Below are 16,645 nucleotides of genomic sequence, written 5' to 3' on the forward strand. Positions count from 1 at the left end.
GAAGAGCAATATGGGAGAGGAGGAAATACTTATCACAGAATTAGGTGACTTGTCTGGACACTTATTCAGAGTGTGCTTTTCACAGATGTAGTAAGAGTCTTGGCCTTAAATTTACATTCCCTTAAACTGAAGGAAATTGAGTAATGTTTTAGAAGCAACTGCAGTCATCACAGGTTCTTATAGACACTCCTAATTTTTTGAGAGGTGCTTGTATTTCTCAAGACTTCCTTTTCTGTAAGGAACAGATGAGTTAATGTCTGTGTCTTGACTGCCTCAGGGATGCTTAATCACAGAATGGGATGAAAATTCATCCTTGCCTATTCAGAGATGACTGGGGAGAGAGCTTCCACTTGTTAATTGATTTTTTTTTTTTTAACCTCAAGGAACTGTTAGATGTGAGCTTTGAACCATGGTGCGTAAACTGTTTCTTGGGCTGCAGAGGTAGAAATGCAAGTAAACAAACAGTTGGCTCCAGTGACTTCTCTTGTTTTATTAGAATATTCCTATCAAAATCTCACCATGCCCCTTTCTGAACCAGTGATGTGCTATTAGCCTGTTTTATAAACACTGGTACTTCTGCACTGATACTGCCTGTGTCAATCCTGTGCCACACTGCTTCAGCCTTGCTTTGTTCTGTACTGCTTGGCTATTCTGGGGCTGGAGGGGACCATGCTGCCTCTGTTGCCACCAAAGAAGAGATGCCTTGTGTGAAGCTTCAGGGATTTCACTGAGGACATACAACATAGGGGTTGTGTTGTGAGCAGACTCCTGCATTCAGTGTTCATGTAGTGTTGATACTCTAAAAGATTCAAGTGGCACTTGTAACAGCTTTGCAGGGAAGGTCAAGTGCCTTGGCCATTAAGAGCTGGGCTAGCTTTAGATGCAATCAAACTGTGAAATTGTACGCTATTGGATGGGTTTGTTTGATATTATACTTTGGTTACAAGTCAGATAATACTGTAAGGCTGACCTTGCACTTTCTACTGGCTGGTGTTGAGGTAGGGTGGAGAAGGAAGGATTTAAATTTTCTTTCCACTTACCTCTGATGAGCTTATACTGAATCAAGTTAGTCAGTATTTTACCTACAAGGCAGCTCTTCCCTTAATATGACCAGGTAAAGATGTGGTATCTGTATTGACAGGGAGGAAGTTGCTATCTTCTCTCTTGGCTGTTAGTAAAATAATGTTGCATAGCATACTGGACTTAGGGCAACTTAATAGGCAGCAGCACTAAGTTTGTGTTGTCAGAAAACTTAACTTGAAAGCTTTGTGTTAGATAATACAGTAGCTACAGCAACCTTAGGATGCTTGTTAAAGGAATACTCAAAGGTTAGAACTGGCCACAATTATAACTGCAAAGTTGCTGAAGGTCACTTGGCTTCTCTAGAAAGCAGCTTATCTACTACTGTCAAAGCCAGACTACTGTTGAAGTAGGACAAAATAAACTTCTCTACACCTTAAGACCAAGCTGTGTTATTACTGGAACACTTGAAGTCCCCAAACTATCACATTTTATAGTCAATCTGTAGCTCTTATGCCTTGGATGTCTATGTCCAAGCAAGCTGAATTCTAGTTTATCTGTAGAACATGTGGACCATAAGCAAAGAAAGCCTTTCAGCAACAACTTCTGGAGTTCAGATGCTACTTCTGTTTTCTCCCAATTTTTCTGCACTCCTCTGGCAGGGAGCTGTGTTCTCTTCTCCCCCCTTGTCTTTCTGGACTAAGAACTACAAATCAAGCTTGCAATCCTCTTCTGGTTTGAAATCTCTGGGTTAATAGCTGAATTCACTGTTCCCAACACAAATGTGTGTTTGCGCTGTACAGGGAGAATCTCTGAGAAGTTGTCACATCCCATTTCTGTACTAAGGAGTGTTCTGGATGAGGGAGCTGATATAGAAGATTACCAGAGGAAAATATCTGTCTTTGCTTACCAGTGTTTATCCCAGAATGAACACTTAAAGATGATTAATTTGCATTACTGTACTATGTGTGTGTAGCAAACAGGTGTAACTAAAATACTCTGCATGGAAAAATACTACTGCTCAGATGTTTGAAAATGCTGTCCTGAGGGCAATTCTTGATTATTGGCGTGTTTGTTCTTGTATGCAGTAGTCAATGAGAACTTAAGTCTGTTGCTTTTCAGAACATCAGGTCATGACAAAGGGAAAAAAAGTTCACCATCAGTGTACCCCAGGGCAGGTTGCCCAGACTGGTCCTGGAGTTTTCAACCTCAAAATGCAGGGCACAAACTGGATTGCTTGGAGCAAACTGCTTTAAGGGAAAGGGTTGGACTGGACAACATCCAAAGGTCCTTTCCAGGCTAAATAATCCTATGGCGTATTTGTAGGTTGATGGTGCCTTAATCTCTGGTTAATTTTGTTTTGGACAGCTAGTTATCCTGAAGGTTTTTCCCAATATAGTACTCTAACTTCTAGTGTAGGCCTTGTATTTCCATCCAGTAGAACTTGGTGTGGTGTGGCAGTTCCAGTGTCTTTCTGGAATAATCATATCCAGGTGGATTTGAGACTCCTGCTAGGCCTGTTGCTTCTGTGCTTCTGGAATAATTGGTGCTGCTATAAATCAAGGCTGGTATAGCTGCTTTCCATAGCAGTGTTTCCCAAATGGTCTGCTGTTCTCCTTGCAGTCCTCTGCCAGGATATGAACAGCTGGGGCCCTTAGTTGTGCTGTGGGGACACAAATGTTGCTATCCTAGTATCTCCCTTATAGCCATGATGTGTCTGGAATACATGTTTTTTTCTGTGTGGGAATCTGGACTGGTGACACATCTTTTTGTATCAGTCACTTCTGCTTTTGTCTGCAATGTGCTCTTCTTAGAGCTGCTGCTCTGTGTTAATCTGAGTGTGGTGGCTGATGCTTGTTTGTCACAACTACTGTGTCCAGCTACTCTTTAAAAAAAAAAACCCACTGCTTTTTTAAGAGGTCTTCAGCACTTAATTACTTGGTTTGTGTAACATGCAAACAAAGGCTTGTTAACTAGTACTTGTTTACTGAAGCTTACTCCTTCATGGCTTTGCAACTTCAGAAGAATAGGAACTGAGACTTTTTTGCAATAAAGCAGGATTTTATCTTTTTTTTCCAAAAGCAAATTAGATGTACAGCATCAAAAGGCAGGAAGAAAATAAAATAAATGTTAATGACATGTCATAAGACTTCCTGCTGGAAGCTTTTACAATTTGTTCCTCTCAGAATTTACTGTGTAACTGCTTTTTTCATAGCCTACATAGATAGGAGATCAAAAGTCATCTTTCTACCTATAAGCAGATCTAAGCTATAGCTCTGCTTCCATGTTGAAACTAAGCTGCGTCAACATTAAAGAAATATTTTAGAAAGGTGTAAAGCCTTAAAACAAGAACAATAAAACCCACTTAATTTCATGTTGTTTGAGACAGTGGTATTTTTCTTTGGAAACTGCTCTAGATAGCAGTCATGTAGGAAGGGCTTACAAATAAGAACAGCTTGTTCAGCTAGTAGCTACTTTGAGAAACCTTTGGCACTTTTATTAATGGTACTGTTGTCACAAATAGAAGGTATTTGTTCTAGTACTTCATTCCTGCTCATACTTTAGACATCAGTGACATGGTTTGCTTGCCAGTGCATTGAAATGGCCCATTCTTCAGGCTTGTTGGGCAGGGTTTTAATCTGGTCTTTCAGCACTAGTGAGATGTGTTACTTGCATGCTACCGTGATGTGACGGATGGTGACTGTGATTCTTCTCTCTGCAGATCTAATTGGTTGCCTGGCATTTCATCTGTGGTGAGCAGGACAATGGCTGCCAGCAAAAGCAAGAACCAGAGTTCCTTGGCCCTCCATAAAGTAATTATGGTTGGCAGTGGAGGTGTGGGGAAATCTGCACTCACTCTTCAATTTATGTATGATGAGGTAAGTAGCTTTGGTTCAGCTTTTCTAAAGCACCAATGGATACAGCTTACTAAATATTTTTAGTGGGATGGGGAAAGTAAATGTAAGTAGCAAAAGACCTGATGACCTGACTGGCAGAAGTACGTAGGAATCTGGGAAGGGTGCCCTCTGGGAAGAACTCTGGCTAATGGTGACAAAATTGATGCTTATTAGTGAAAGAACCGTTACCAGTTCTGTTACCAGTTGGCATTGAACTTCGCTTTTCTTGCAGTTTCTTTTAGTCCAGTTAAGTTTGAAGTCAGAAGTAAGCATTCTAGCTCATTCTGAGCGGGATGAAGTAGGCATGTTCATAGCATAAATTATTCTGTACTGGTAAATCTTCTGACAATCCAGACTAGTATTTGAAGGAATACATGATTCTGTCATTCAGAAGTTAGTATTTATAGGCTGTCCACACATACTATAGTGATGTGAGTATCTGAACAGGTGATAGTCATTAATGAAGACCAGCCAGCTTAATCAGGCTCATGGCACAGCCTTTTGTTGTACTTTGAGGCTGAGAGAAAGGCGGTTGAAAGGTAAGGAGCCTATGTTGGATGTGTGCTGTCAGCACAGAACTACAAGTTGAACTGGAGTGGCTTTGTGGGTCTGATCAATATTGAATGGACTAAAGTATGTGCCTGTGTAATTGTGCAGCAGGTATGCTGTCATCTACACCTGTTGAAGCTTCAGATGCCTGTACCTGAAGTACACTCAATGCTTTTTCTTGAAGTGGGAGATCTAGATAATGCCACCAAGTTGCTGATAGCTTATATTGTATCTTTGTCCCTTAAATTGTGCTGAAATTGCTGAACAGTGTTTCATGTAGCAAGACAGTTTCTCTTGACTGGACAGACTGGCTCTTTGATGTATTAAGTGCTTAAATAATCTGCTTTTTATAGTAAAACTAAAAAAACTGGTGGAACTTAGTAGCTGATTGAATTATGAGAAGGGTTTGGGGAATTTAAATGTCACTGAAGTGAAAGAGAATGGATATGGACAAATACTGAGACCATTTGACAGTAATTCTAAACACTCATCCCTTATCTTCAGTTTGTAGAAGACTATGAACCTACCAAGGCTGACAGCTACAGAAAGAAGGTAGTTCTGGATGGTGAAGAAGTTCAGATAGACATTCTGGACACAGCAGGACAGGAGGATTATGCAGCTATCAGAGATAACTATTTCCGCAGTGGGGAAGGGTTTCTTCTAGTCTTCTCAATAACAGAGCATGAATCCTTCACAGCAACAGCAGAGTTTCGGTAAGTAGTTTCTCTCCCAGGCAGGGGGAGATAATCTGGTTTCTCTGTTGCTCTGACAACTCTTCTTAAAAGCTACAGCTCTTTATCCTTTGTCTGTTATCATTTGGTCAATAAAAGTGGCATCCCAGTCATTTTTGCTCTCAGTAACTAGTAACTTAAACCACAGTATCCAGCCTCTGGCTGTAGTTGTCTTCATGCCTGCAACTTATGAGTACATTATGCTAGCAGCAACTTCAGGCAAGTATCAGATTCTTGGACTCCTAAAACATGCATATTCAAGCCAATTTTCAGTCTTTGTGGATGTGAAGTTTAATTATCTCAGAGCAGTACTTCTGGAATTAAGTCTGCCTTTTGGCCAGGTTTCAGACACTGTATTGCTTACTGCTAGAAGCAGGTGCTCTAAGGAAAGGAAGGATTAGCCTCCACTCTCAGGTATGGATTGGTGCCAAACAAGGGTTGGCAGCCAAGCAGTACTATTGTAGGTAGATGTATTCCTAGAAAGACACGCAGTAATAGTAAATGCTTCCATTTTTCTTCTTGGGATTAGCAGTTCTAATTTAAAAATCAGTACCAGACTGAGCACAGAAACTGCTTTTGTAGTGTAAAAGAAAAACAAGGGGTTTAAACCATTGTTCTGTTCTTGGAACTCATGCAGCCAGGTTCTTCAGGGCAAATGTTCTAACTGTTATTTGATAATAGCTGTTGCCTTGGTGTAGAAGGTAATCCAGAGGTTCCCTAGGACAGCTGTACAGCTTGAAGTAAAACTTTCCAAAATATAGGGAAAGTGTTAGGAGTTCCTAATGTTTGCCAGAATAAAAGCTATCAGTCTGGCTTATGTTCATTTTGCTTCAGTGGTACAAGGTTAACATACTAATTGGTAATGGAAGTGCTGGTGCTAAGGTAGACACCTATTCCTAGGGTTTTCTTAAAGCTATGGCAAACTCCCCTCACATTCCAGGACTTTAGTCCAGGTTCTTAACGTATTATACTGTTCAACAGTAGTAGGAAACTGCATAATCTTTCAAGAGGTACAAAAAATATTGTTTATTTGTCACATAATACCTGTGAGTTTGCTAGACTTCAGAAGGCTGACAGTCATGGGGCACACAAGCAGAGCTGTTCTAAGCTTGCTCTAACTGGAGCACTGAAAGGAGCTAAACAGTTGAACTGTTGTAGGACTGCAAAGCTGAGTCCTTGGACTGTTCCTAGGACAAGATGGAGGAAAAAGTCAGATACCGGTCACAAAACAGGAAGAAAATGAGACACTTGGAAGTACCCAGCCTGAATTTTGGCTTGTGTGCTTTAAGTGAAATATAAGGTTAAACGCAAGGCTTAAGGCTTTGGATGAAAAGGAGTAGGAGTGTTTATCTTGGCAGCTTCTGGTTTTTCTTTGTCAGACTTCTATAACTAGGTTAACTGTGTGTTGGTTCAAGAGTCCAGCACAACAAAACAATGAAAAAGCAGTGCTAGCCCTAAAGGTGAGCAAGAAGGACCTAAAAGTTTGAGATGGAGAATCTTCTACTTTTCAATGGTTCAGAACTAAATAAATAGTGAAATTAGCTAAATGGAATATTTAGTTAGGCTGACATGCAGGAGCCAGCTCCTTGGAAAACCCCTCCCCAGGAAGGAGATGGGAGTGGGTGATATCACAGACTAAACTGCAGATTGGTGGTATTGATCCTCTAACTTCCAGAATTCCTAAACTAAGAAAAAGCTGAATACTGAATGAACTGTGGGCTTGTCTTTAAACCCTAGCTCTCCTGCTGATGCTGTGCATTCAGTGTTTGCTTTCAGTGCCTCTAATCTGAAAATGTGTGAAGGTACAGTTGAATGCAACAGCAGATTGTCTGCTTCAGCATTAACACTATTTTAGATTCTCATGTACTCTATGTACATTCAGTTATTTTGTGGATGGAAAGTGCAAGCATCTGAAGTAGTGTGGTAACTCAGTGGGATGAGGGGGTGTAGCACCATGCTTATGCCTAGTTTGGCTCTTGTTCATAACAAAATGAAGCAATCTAAAAATAACTGTAGACTGGTACAGTTCTTCCAGTGTCCTAGATGGACAGCAGCATGTGTCAGTCTTGTTTCAACCTGTGTCTTACTCCAATAATAGCACAAACTTCGAGACTGACATGCAGCATCACTCTGTCTCCTTTCCTGGATGTTGATAGGTCCTTTTAGAATACTAAAGGATAGCTAGGTTAATGCTGATGGTTCAAATATTTTCTTGGAGTCCTTGAAGGAGGAAGGTTGATAGCATTTTAGTTCAGCACAATTTAGTAACTCACTACTTAGTGTAAAGTTTAGGTAGCCATTAAGAGTGATCTCTGCCAGCTACTTATGCTGTTCTGTCCTGGTTTCAGCTGGGATAGAGTTAACTGTCTTCCTAGTAGCTGGTACAGTGCTATATTTTGAGTTCAGTATGCGAAGAATGTTGATAACACTGATGTTGTCAGTTGTTGCTAAGTAGTGTTTAGACTATAGTCAAGGATTTTTCAGCTTCTTATGCCCAGCCAGCGAGAAAGCTGGAGGGGCACAAGAAGTTGGCACAGGACAGAGCCAGGGCAGCTGACCCAAACTGGCCAACGGTGTATTCCATACCATGGGACGTCCCGTCCAGTATAGGAACTGGGAAGTGGGGGCAGGGAATCGCTGCTCAAGGACTAACTGGGTGTTGGTCGGCAGGTGGTGAGCAATTGCACTGCGCATCATTTGCACATTCCAATCCTTTTATCGTTACTGTTGTCATTTTATTAGTGTTATCATTATCATTAGTTTCTTCTGTTCTATTAAACCGTTCTTATCTCAACCCATGAGTTTTACTACTTTTCCTGATTTTCTCCCCCATCCCACTGGGTGGAGGGGGAGTGAGTGAGTGTCTGCGTGGTGCTTAGTTGCTGGCTGGGGTTAAACCACGACATGTTCCCAACCTACTGCCTTGGCAAAGCCTTGATATTCCCCAGACCTATATTGAGGTGGGATGTAGACTAGAAATTGAAGATGGTGACTGAATACCAAGGTGAAAGTTGGCAAATGTGGCACTTACACTCTTTTCCTCATTCAGGTGTGAGCTCCTGCTGTGAGTTGCTTTTCTGCCATACAGTTCTTCTTTGTTAGACCCTGGTTAGTAAACTTACTAGCTACATGGTAAAACTGCTCTCCTGGAAGTGTTAGGCTTTTATTAGTGTAAAGCCCATAGCATTAGTATGTTAAACTTGGAATAATTTTAAAGGGTGTGTTCAACTGTTGGGAAATGTACTGTTAAGTACTGTTGTAAACACTAGTAATGTGCAGACCACTTGATCCACTCCTGATAAGTAGTTGCTCCTACTAACACTGATATTTTTATTTTGAATACCTGATGCATTAGGGAACAGATCCTGCGTGTGAAGGCTGAAGAGGATAAAATCCCTTTACTGGTAGTGGGAAACAAGTCTGACTTGGAAGAGCGCAGACAAGTGCCTGTAGAAGAGGCTAGAAGTAAGGCAGAAGAGTGGGGTGTGCAGTATGTAGAAACCTCTGCCAAAACTAGAGCGAATGTAGATAAGGTAAGACAAATGACATCTGCTCAATAAAATTGTTACTACTTGTTTAGTAGCTGAGTGACTAATTCTTGACTCTTGCTGGGACAAAAGCAAATCGACAGTTGGGCTTCTGAAAGCCTAGATTATAAAAAAAAATGAATGAACGTACTGGAATGTGTTCACTTAAGCAAATACCTAGCTTAGAGGAGCCAGAGACCTGGTAAAAGTTAACGCTATTGTCTTAAATGTTTGTACCTGAGCCAATAGCTTTCTAATAGTAAATTGGGTAAATGAGTTTAAGGATTCCCTGAAGTATGTTATTTTGTTTATAGGCTGTGTCCTATAATAATAGCAGCAATAAATAGCAAGGTAGAGACACTGATAAATTGTTCCCCCTTCCCTACAAAGCTATGTATGGTGTAGCTGATGTTAAAGATTTCATTCTTGTTTTCTGTCAAGACAACTTTGAATTGTGAGAAGAACTCTTCTTGCTGTGTCCCTGTCCTGTTTTGACTTGTCCATGCTCATCTAGGACAGTCCTTCTCAGCATGTTTCTGCTACTGACTTCTTGCACAAACAGTGACGGTGGGTTATTCTGGAAGAGAAATGAATTATGACTATGGAGTGTTTGCCTGGTAGTAGGGAAAAATCAGTTTCAAGTCTGCCCTTCATTCTATGTGTAGTGGGGGTTTCCTGAAGAAGTGGGTATCTTTTTACTTCACTAATCCACAGAAGATGATCTGAAATTACTGTTGGGCCCCCTAAGGACTCCAAAGGTGTGGCTTTGTAACCTGCATTTGTTTAAAGATTACAAATTGTAAGCAGTTTGTTCTTTGGACAAAGAACACTTGCAGCTAGCTGTACTCTTAAGTTCTTCTATACAGTTTCCTGTTCTGCTAGTCTATATTAGTTTACTAATGGAAATGCTATTGGTGTGTAAGTTACCTAGTAGGAACTCTATTTCTCTCATTATTGGTTAAAACAGTGTATTCGAAACTCTTGAATTGAAACATTTTGGTTATAAAGGACATGGCATGATTTAAATTTGGTGAAGAACCATTCTGACTTGTGGAATGTTACTAGAAAGTCACTGTCAGATGCATAAACTGGGTGATGTAGTAAAACATGAATACCTAGACTTGGTTTTGCCTATGAGCTGTCTCATGTGACTAGCAAATGCCTAGCCTCTTTTATACTTAAACTAGCTTTCTGATCAGTTGGGATTAACACCAATGTAGCTGTGTCTGGAGTGTAGTAGCATGGTGTTCTAGACTTGCTCTCATAGGTCTTCTCTAGCTAGCTTGTGTGACATACTGGTTATCCTCTATATAAGCACTGTTTTGTGTATGTTAAGTTATTGGCCATTGTGATGATTGTGCGTTGACACTGTAGCAGACTAAAAAACCCTTAAGAGGGTTTTGAATGATAAACTAATCTATTTCTGATCAGTAGCATGGTCTTTTCTCCAAGAATCAAACACTTATGTAGTTCCCCATTTAAAAAAAAAAGCCTATCTCCTACAGAGTGACACTAAGCTCTTGTTCTATAATCCTAAAAATAATTTTTCCCAATAACTCTCTACAGTAAAACAGCTATTACATCTTAAGTGGTATGTACCTAGACATCAGGCATATGGGGTGAAATCAGCTAGAATTTTGGAGAAAACACCAGTGTAATGACTTTCTCTGAATCTTTCTTCCAATGTAATCTGAGAATTTTTTGTGCCTGACACTGTCACTTGAATGCTGTAGCTTTTTAATTATAAAACAGGCACAATACTACTGAGCAGAGTGTGCTTGTAACTACGTGGAAAGGACTGGACTAAATGCTTTGCATAGTTAACAAGAGTGATTTGCCTGGAAATGTTTGCTAGGCACTGACAAATGTTCTCATGAACTCTGAATGCTGGTCTTGTGCAAGACTGATATTCAATAAAAAGCTCTTAAAATAGGGCTGTTGAATGACTTGATAGCCAGGTAAGATTCTGCTACTTCTTGTCACTGTTTGACATGCTACATAATTCTGATGTTGAGTTTGTCACTGGGATCTATGTCTAGACTCACTTCTGCTGTATCGGGTACAGTGTGGTGCTACATCTTTATTTGCTGCTGAATACAGTAGTTTTTATCTGCTTTCTGGTGGCAGATCTTGTTTAATCTTTCTCTATTTTTCCCTCATAGGTATTCTTTGATTTAATGAGAGAAATCAGAGCAAAGAAAATGTCAGAAAACAAAGACAAGAATGGCAAGAAAAGTGGCAAGAACAAGAAAAGCTTTAAAGAAAGATGTTGCTTACTGTGATGCTTGGGAACTGTAAATATCTATCTACAGATGGCATGGATAAGATACCACTAAGGATATAGGGCTGGATTCATGAAAGGAAGTCTGTATTGACTCCCTTATCTTTTGCTTTGCGTATCACACCTTCAAAATGTGAAAACAGAACTTTGAAACCATTTCTGGTATCCAACAAAACCTATGCCTACTTAAAGTGAAATGGGCTTTGTCTTCCCAGTATCTTTCAAAACTAGAAATAGTTTCAGAACTACAATCTTTCTGCTTGGTTATACAAAATACTTTCGTATTAACTTCCTAGTTTACTCTAACGTTTCTCTGAATATGTTTCTCTTGAACATCTACTGGCCTTAACAAGCACAGCTGTTCAGGTTCAAACATTTTTTTTCCACTGTTGCTGCTGTCCTTGATGTTGCAAACTGCGGAAAAACTAGATGACATCTGGTAAAGGGTTTGAGTCTCCATCTTCTGTTAGTTGTCACTGATATTTCTTACACTGAAATCTGCTGGCTTCCTCACCACACTCCATGTAAGAAATAGCAACTGACACTTGAGAGTCAACTCAAAACAAACTTTCTTCCATGTTCTGTTTAGTCAATACAGCATTCATGAATCAAGCCTATGGACTCAATTCAGACTTATTTAGGCAATGCAAAAATTGGTATTTAAATACTGGCTAGATGCATTCCCCGCTGGTCTGTCTTCTCATCCTTAAATTAGTGGCATGGGATGAGAAAGCGACTTTCTTCAAAAGGAGTAATATTGTCACCATTTCCTTGAAATGATGTCCTGGGTTTCTTCCATGTATTGTGGCTAGACTCAATTACACTCACTCTACATCTGCCATCCTTCCCCTCCCTGGTACTGGAATAGTGAAATTCAAAGTGTTGATTTCATTGGTTTTGTTTATATTGGAACACTTGTGATCATGTTGGAAAGTGGGAATGTCTGCATCTGTCTCTTGTCTTGCTGAAGATGAAAACTTTGAGTAAGGATGGGTCACATCACACAATCATGACTTGGAATAGGTGAGGCATACATGCTACCTCTCAATGATTAACTGGCTAGCGAGTTGTATGGTGTCAAAAAGCAAATGAAGTTAAGCAGTTGCCACATCTGTTACTGTTAATTTTATATGTACTGTTTTTGATGCACAGCAACCTAGCACATGGGGATGCATGTTGAGTTTTGCTGTCAGTTATGCAATGGTGGTCACATGTTGATAAACAAAAACCAGCCTAGAAATGGAAAAGTCAGTATTTAGTTCCTCTTGTCAGCTGACTGAACTGAGCTTTCTGGTGCAGTTTAAGTGCAGTTGCCAAAAACCACTTCTGCCATTGTTGTGGAAAGTAACTGTCTCTTCTGATTGTGGAGTCTCTCAATGAATTATGGCTGTCTTCTGTTTTGAAGGAGTGGAGAGACTTAAAGTAGTGACTGTACCTTGCTTGTTAACTGGATGCTTAAAACAGTTGCTTGGTGAAAGGAATATGCTGTGTGGTTGTTCAATGAAGCACACTGCAGCACTAAATTAACAAATAGTGTTTCTTCTTGAGGTGAAGGAGTAGTGAATACTGTTCAGTACTTAGTATTGTAATTTGAGGTTGAAAAACATTTTTTAACATGTACTAGATTGCTCTTGTGCATTCCACCTCTGAAGTTTGAAAAAAGTAAGATGTGTTAGATAACAGAATCTCTGTTGGCCTGAGGTTTCACAGGGACTTATCGCAAACTCATTGTCTTCCATAACTAGTTCAACTTGTCAGGCAACATATTGGATTGGGGAAACTGTACTAAATAAAAGGTGCTGTAATCTTCATTCTTGTCAAGTTAAATTCCTTCTTTGTTAATGTTATCTCGTATGTGCAGAAAGAATGGTTAACTGATTCTGGAAATATTTCTCTTTGAACAGTGTAATTAACAGGTATTACAAAGCCAACTTGACAATACAGTTTTGCAGTAGAGGCTGGGAGCCTGCTGTCTTGCAGAACTTGTCACTTGAGCTGTATCACCCATGTCTAAAGCCTAAGCACCTAATGAGACACTTGGAGGTGTTACATTTCTGATGAAGTTTCTTCTTGAACTTCCATGGGTAAAGTCCATTTTTGAATCCATATTATGCATATAGCAAATGAATGTCTGCTTCTGGAGGAAGGCAACTTGCTTAGGTTTGGTTTTAGTTGAGACCTAAAGGTTAAGCCCTTAACCTAAATGGTAAACAGCAGTTGAGTTCACATTACAAGCTTATCTAGGTCAAGCGCTTCTGAGGCAGGTTGTAAAAATGTGTCTAACAAAACTGACTAAGCTTTCCTTGCTATATGAATAATGAACTCAAAGCTCGCAATGAGCACTTCAGCTGTATTGGCTCAAGAGACTTGCATGCCTTGACCTTTGATCTCTTTAAAGTACCTGACAGTATTTGATAGGACAGATTAATTTCTGCTCAGAACAGTGAGTCTCCCACTGGTGTTCTTACAGTCCATGTGCTGTTCTCAGGTTATTTTTTTAGCTGGTAAGTCCACCTCAGTGGTGGAGCTTTACTTGGAAGACGGTACTTGCTGCTTCATACTACATCTCTTCAGTGTTCTGTGCTTGTCACCTTTTCTAGAAAGACTAGGCCTGGAGACTAAATACAGCAGCTTTTCAGTATTCTTCTGTACTTGTGACAAACTTCAGTTTAACTTCCCAGTTATGGCTGAAAACATGATAAACAAGGCAGCTACCTTGGCTACTTCATAAGAGTGGGCAACAAGCATTCTGACTTGTACCAGGAAAGCAATAAAACTGGTCCCCTGGACTGGAATTCTGTTGATTCTCCCTCACATGGTGGAAGTGCTTGAATGCATGCTGTTCTAAATAGGGGCAATATAATTTGAGGGTCCTTGAATGACTTCCAGGTGTGCTGCACTGGACATCAATGGACATCAATATCAGGTGGGTTGACTAGAGTGAATAAAAAATGGCACAGAGAAATCCTTCCTTGAGATTTAAGGGCTTCCTTTGAACCGAGTAAAGGGAGCTTTGGCTTCTGATCTAAATGGGTACTTGCAGATCAGGTACATCAAACAAGGAGGACTTTGACAAGAGGGGGAGTGTGTGGCTGCCTGCTAGCTATGCTGTGTAGCTGAGGCAACTGAAGGCTGTATTGAAGCTGATATATTCTCGCAGCCTTTGCATGTTAGGTAATTAAAGACCAAGTATCTTCCAAAGTATAATGTGCTCTTAAATCTTTCTGGAGCATGGCTATAGCAAAGGAACTGGATATTTGAAGCTGGAGGTCGTGTAAGACTGGACTATGCAATTGCACTTAAGCATTCAAATATTATTCTTGCATAATGGCTTAATATAAAGTCAGGGAACTGTTTACTGATATACGCAATCTTCCATATGTGGCTTAGCTGTGGGTATTCAGGTGCTCCCGTCTTCCTTCTGGTTTGAGCAAACATCTATGAAACAAGCTCCTATTATGAGGGGGCCTAAGTCATTATAGGAAAAAAGCAGGTTAAGCTCCAGGAATGCAAAGGCAGACTTGACTTTTTTTTAAAAGGAGCATCCCCTGAGATGAAAGTACAGATGCAGCATGAAGTGCATCTTCAATGACTTGTGCCATATGTGTTCTATACAGACTAATATGCCTTTACTGTAATTTCTAGGTGAACACTTAGCTTGATGAAGAGAAAGATATATGCATACATTTACTGGTCATTAAATTTGAGTAAGATGTTGATAGCCATCTGAAGTTCCAGTTGAATCCTATCTGGCTAGTATAATGCTTAAGAATATTTCAGGTCTAAGGCACAAAGCTACAATCTGGAATGTAGTAAGATGGGGGGGGAAATGCATCTAACTAAATGCTCACCACAATTTTTTTTTAAAGCTTTCCAAAGCGTTAACCCAGTACTTCAGGCTGACAGGTCTGTCAATTCTTGCTTGAAAAGAAGATACTCTTTATCAATTCAACTCGGAGCTTATGTAGACAGAAGCTTTCTTTAATTGCTATAAGCATATGTTGCAATGTTCACCTCCTGTTGACTTTTATAGTTGGGAGAAGGCGGGAAAAGGAACAAAAAAGCTATGATTTTCACCGTAATCTCCACACTTCATGGGAATGGCAGGTGTTCCTCTTGGGAGGGGAAGGTGTTATCTCTAACACCAAGAAAGAGGTTTAGTGTAGAGGAAGTGATTGTGATTGCAAGATTTAATAAAACTGCCTCTAAACTATGTATGCTATATTATACAATGTAAATTCTTATTTTCTCTACATAGCTTTAGAGCTTTGTCTCTAACTTGCACAAACATTTTTAATGTCTATAAAACTGGTCACTTTTCATTATCATGCTAATACAACTGATTTGTATTACTATTGATAATAAAAAGAAAAACAGGCATAATATTTGTTTGTTACTGATTTTTACAGCATTCTAAAAGCATGTCTAATCCCCAAATTCTTGAACCAGGTAACCTCTGACTTTCAGTGTCTGGAACTAACCTTTGTATCAAATCTGTAACATGATTATATTACAGGCTGTGGGAAGGGAGGGGAAGAGGAGGTGACTGGAGACCCCATCATCAGTTTTCTGGAAATGGTCTGCATATGTTTCAGGACCGAATGGGTACAGTAGTTCGATTCATTCATAGTTAACTTTCCACAACCTACTTGGATCAGACAGCTTGTGTCAATTGTGTAAATGACAGAGTTGCTTTCCTACTTCCTCAGTTAGTCTTGTGGCTCAAGGTATAGAATAAGCAACATTGTGTGGGAATATTGATCCTTAGTCTTCTGAGTGTGCCAGACTCAGTTCTCTGTTGGTTTGTGATGAACGAACTGCAGCAGAGAAGCTGAGATGCCTCTGAGGCAAGACGGTTCAGGACAGACCCACTGCCCTGTTATGCCACTTAATTTGGAGTGGCATAGAAATGGCATTCACAGTGAACTTTGGGTGCTGCTGCTGCTGTACAAGTTGGAAGCGGAACACCCCCTAGCTGATGACTTCTAGCCAAGGATTACAGCAATTTACATAATCTTGTTTACATGGTGCTTGCCTGGTGTTTGCCCTGTGTTTCAGACTGCCATGGTGGTTGACATAGCTCTCCTTCCCAGTGAAGTATTTTTTAAATATCCTGCAGCAGAGAAAGGGTGGCATGAAAAGTGTTGTGTAGGGGGCAGGAGAGGGTTCTGAGCACAGCTGTATTACATAGCTCTACCCAAAGCTCAGAATGGCATCTTTTTCTTCAGATACTCTGTGGATGCTTGCAAGGAACAGACAGGCCTTCCTTAAGGCGCAGCAGGATGAAACCGGTGAATGATTGCACGTGCACAGCTTGGCTTCTGCCTTCGTGCTTGCCTGTGTTCTGCCCCAACCAGAACACTTAACTAGTGTGGTTCTGTGTGCTAAATGCTCAGGGTTCCTGGGATGGTACAGGCACCTCTTCCTGAGAACTGTTGGCTCCATCTTGTGGCTTTAAGAGTTAGAAGCTCTACCATGGAGAGGGGCTGTTCAGCATGCTCAGATGAGCATACAAGTAGCTGCTATTAATCTGCTACCTGAATTACACGTAGAAATCCATGCTAACTAGATTTTTCTGTTCTCGTTGCTCTGCCGTATGATTCTCTCATGCAGTAGGAGACCTTGTTCTAAATGCAAATT

At 40.3% G+C, this 16,645-nt stretch overlaps 1 protein-coding gene across 2 annotated transcripts in view; it reads left to right on the top strand.

Moving 5' to 3' along the window:
• RALB (RAS like proto-oncogene B) overlaps window positions 1-15,390 on the top strand; it is a 55,634-nt gene extending 40,244 nt beyond the window's left edge. For both annotated transcript variants that reach the window (XM_075028749.1, XM_075028748.1), the window contains exons 2-5: window positions 3,743-3,899; window positions 4,971-5,179; window positions 8,553-8,730; window positions 10,887-15,390. In XM_075028749.1, coding sequence (XP_074884850.1) covers window positions 3,786-3,899; window positions 4,971-5,179; window positions 8,553-8,730; window positions 10,887-11,006 — 621 coding nt within the window. In that variant the 5' untranslated portion in view covers window positions 3,743-3,785 and the 3' untranslated portion in view covers window positions 11,007-15,390. The remainder of the gene's footprint in view (window positions 1-3,742; window positions 3,900-4,970; window positions 5,180-8,552; window positions 8,731-10,886) is intronic.
• Window positions 15,391-16,645: the final 1,255 nt, after the last annotated feature.

The sequence above is a fragment of the Buteo buteo genome, chromosome 5 (assembly GCF_964188355.1).
Source record: "Buteo buteo chromosome 5, bButBut1.hap1.1, whole genome shotgun sequence".
Classification (NCBI taxonomy): Eukaryota; Metazoa; Chordata; class Aves; order Accipitriformes; family Accipitridae; genus Buteo; species Buteo buteo.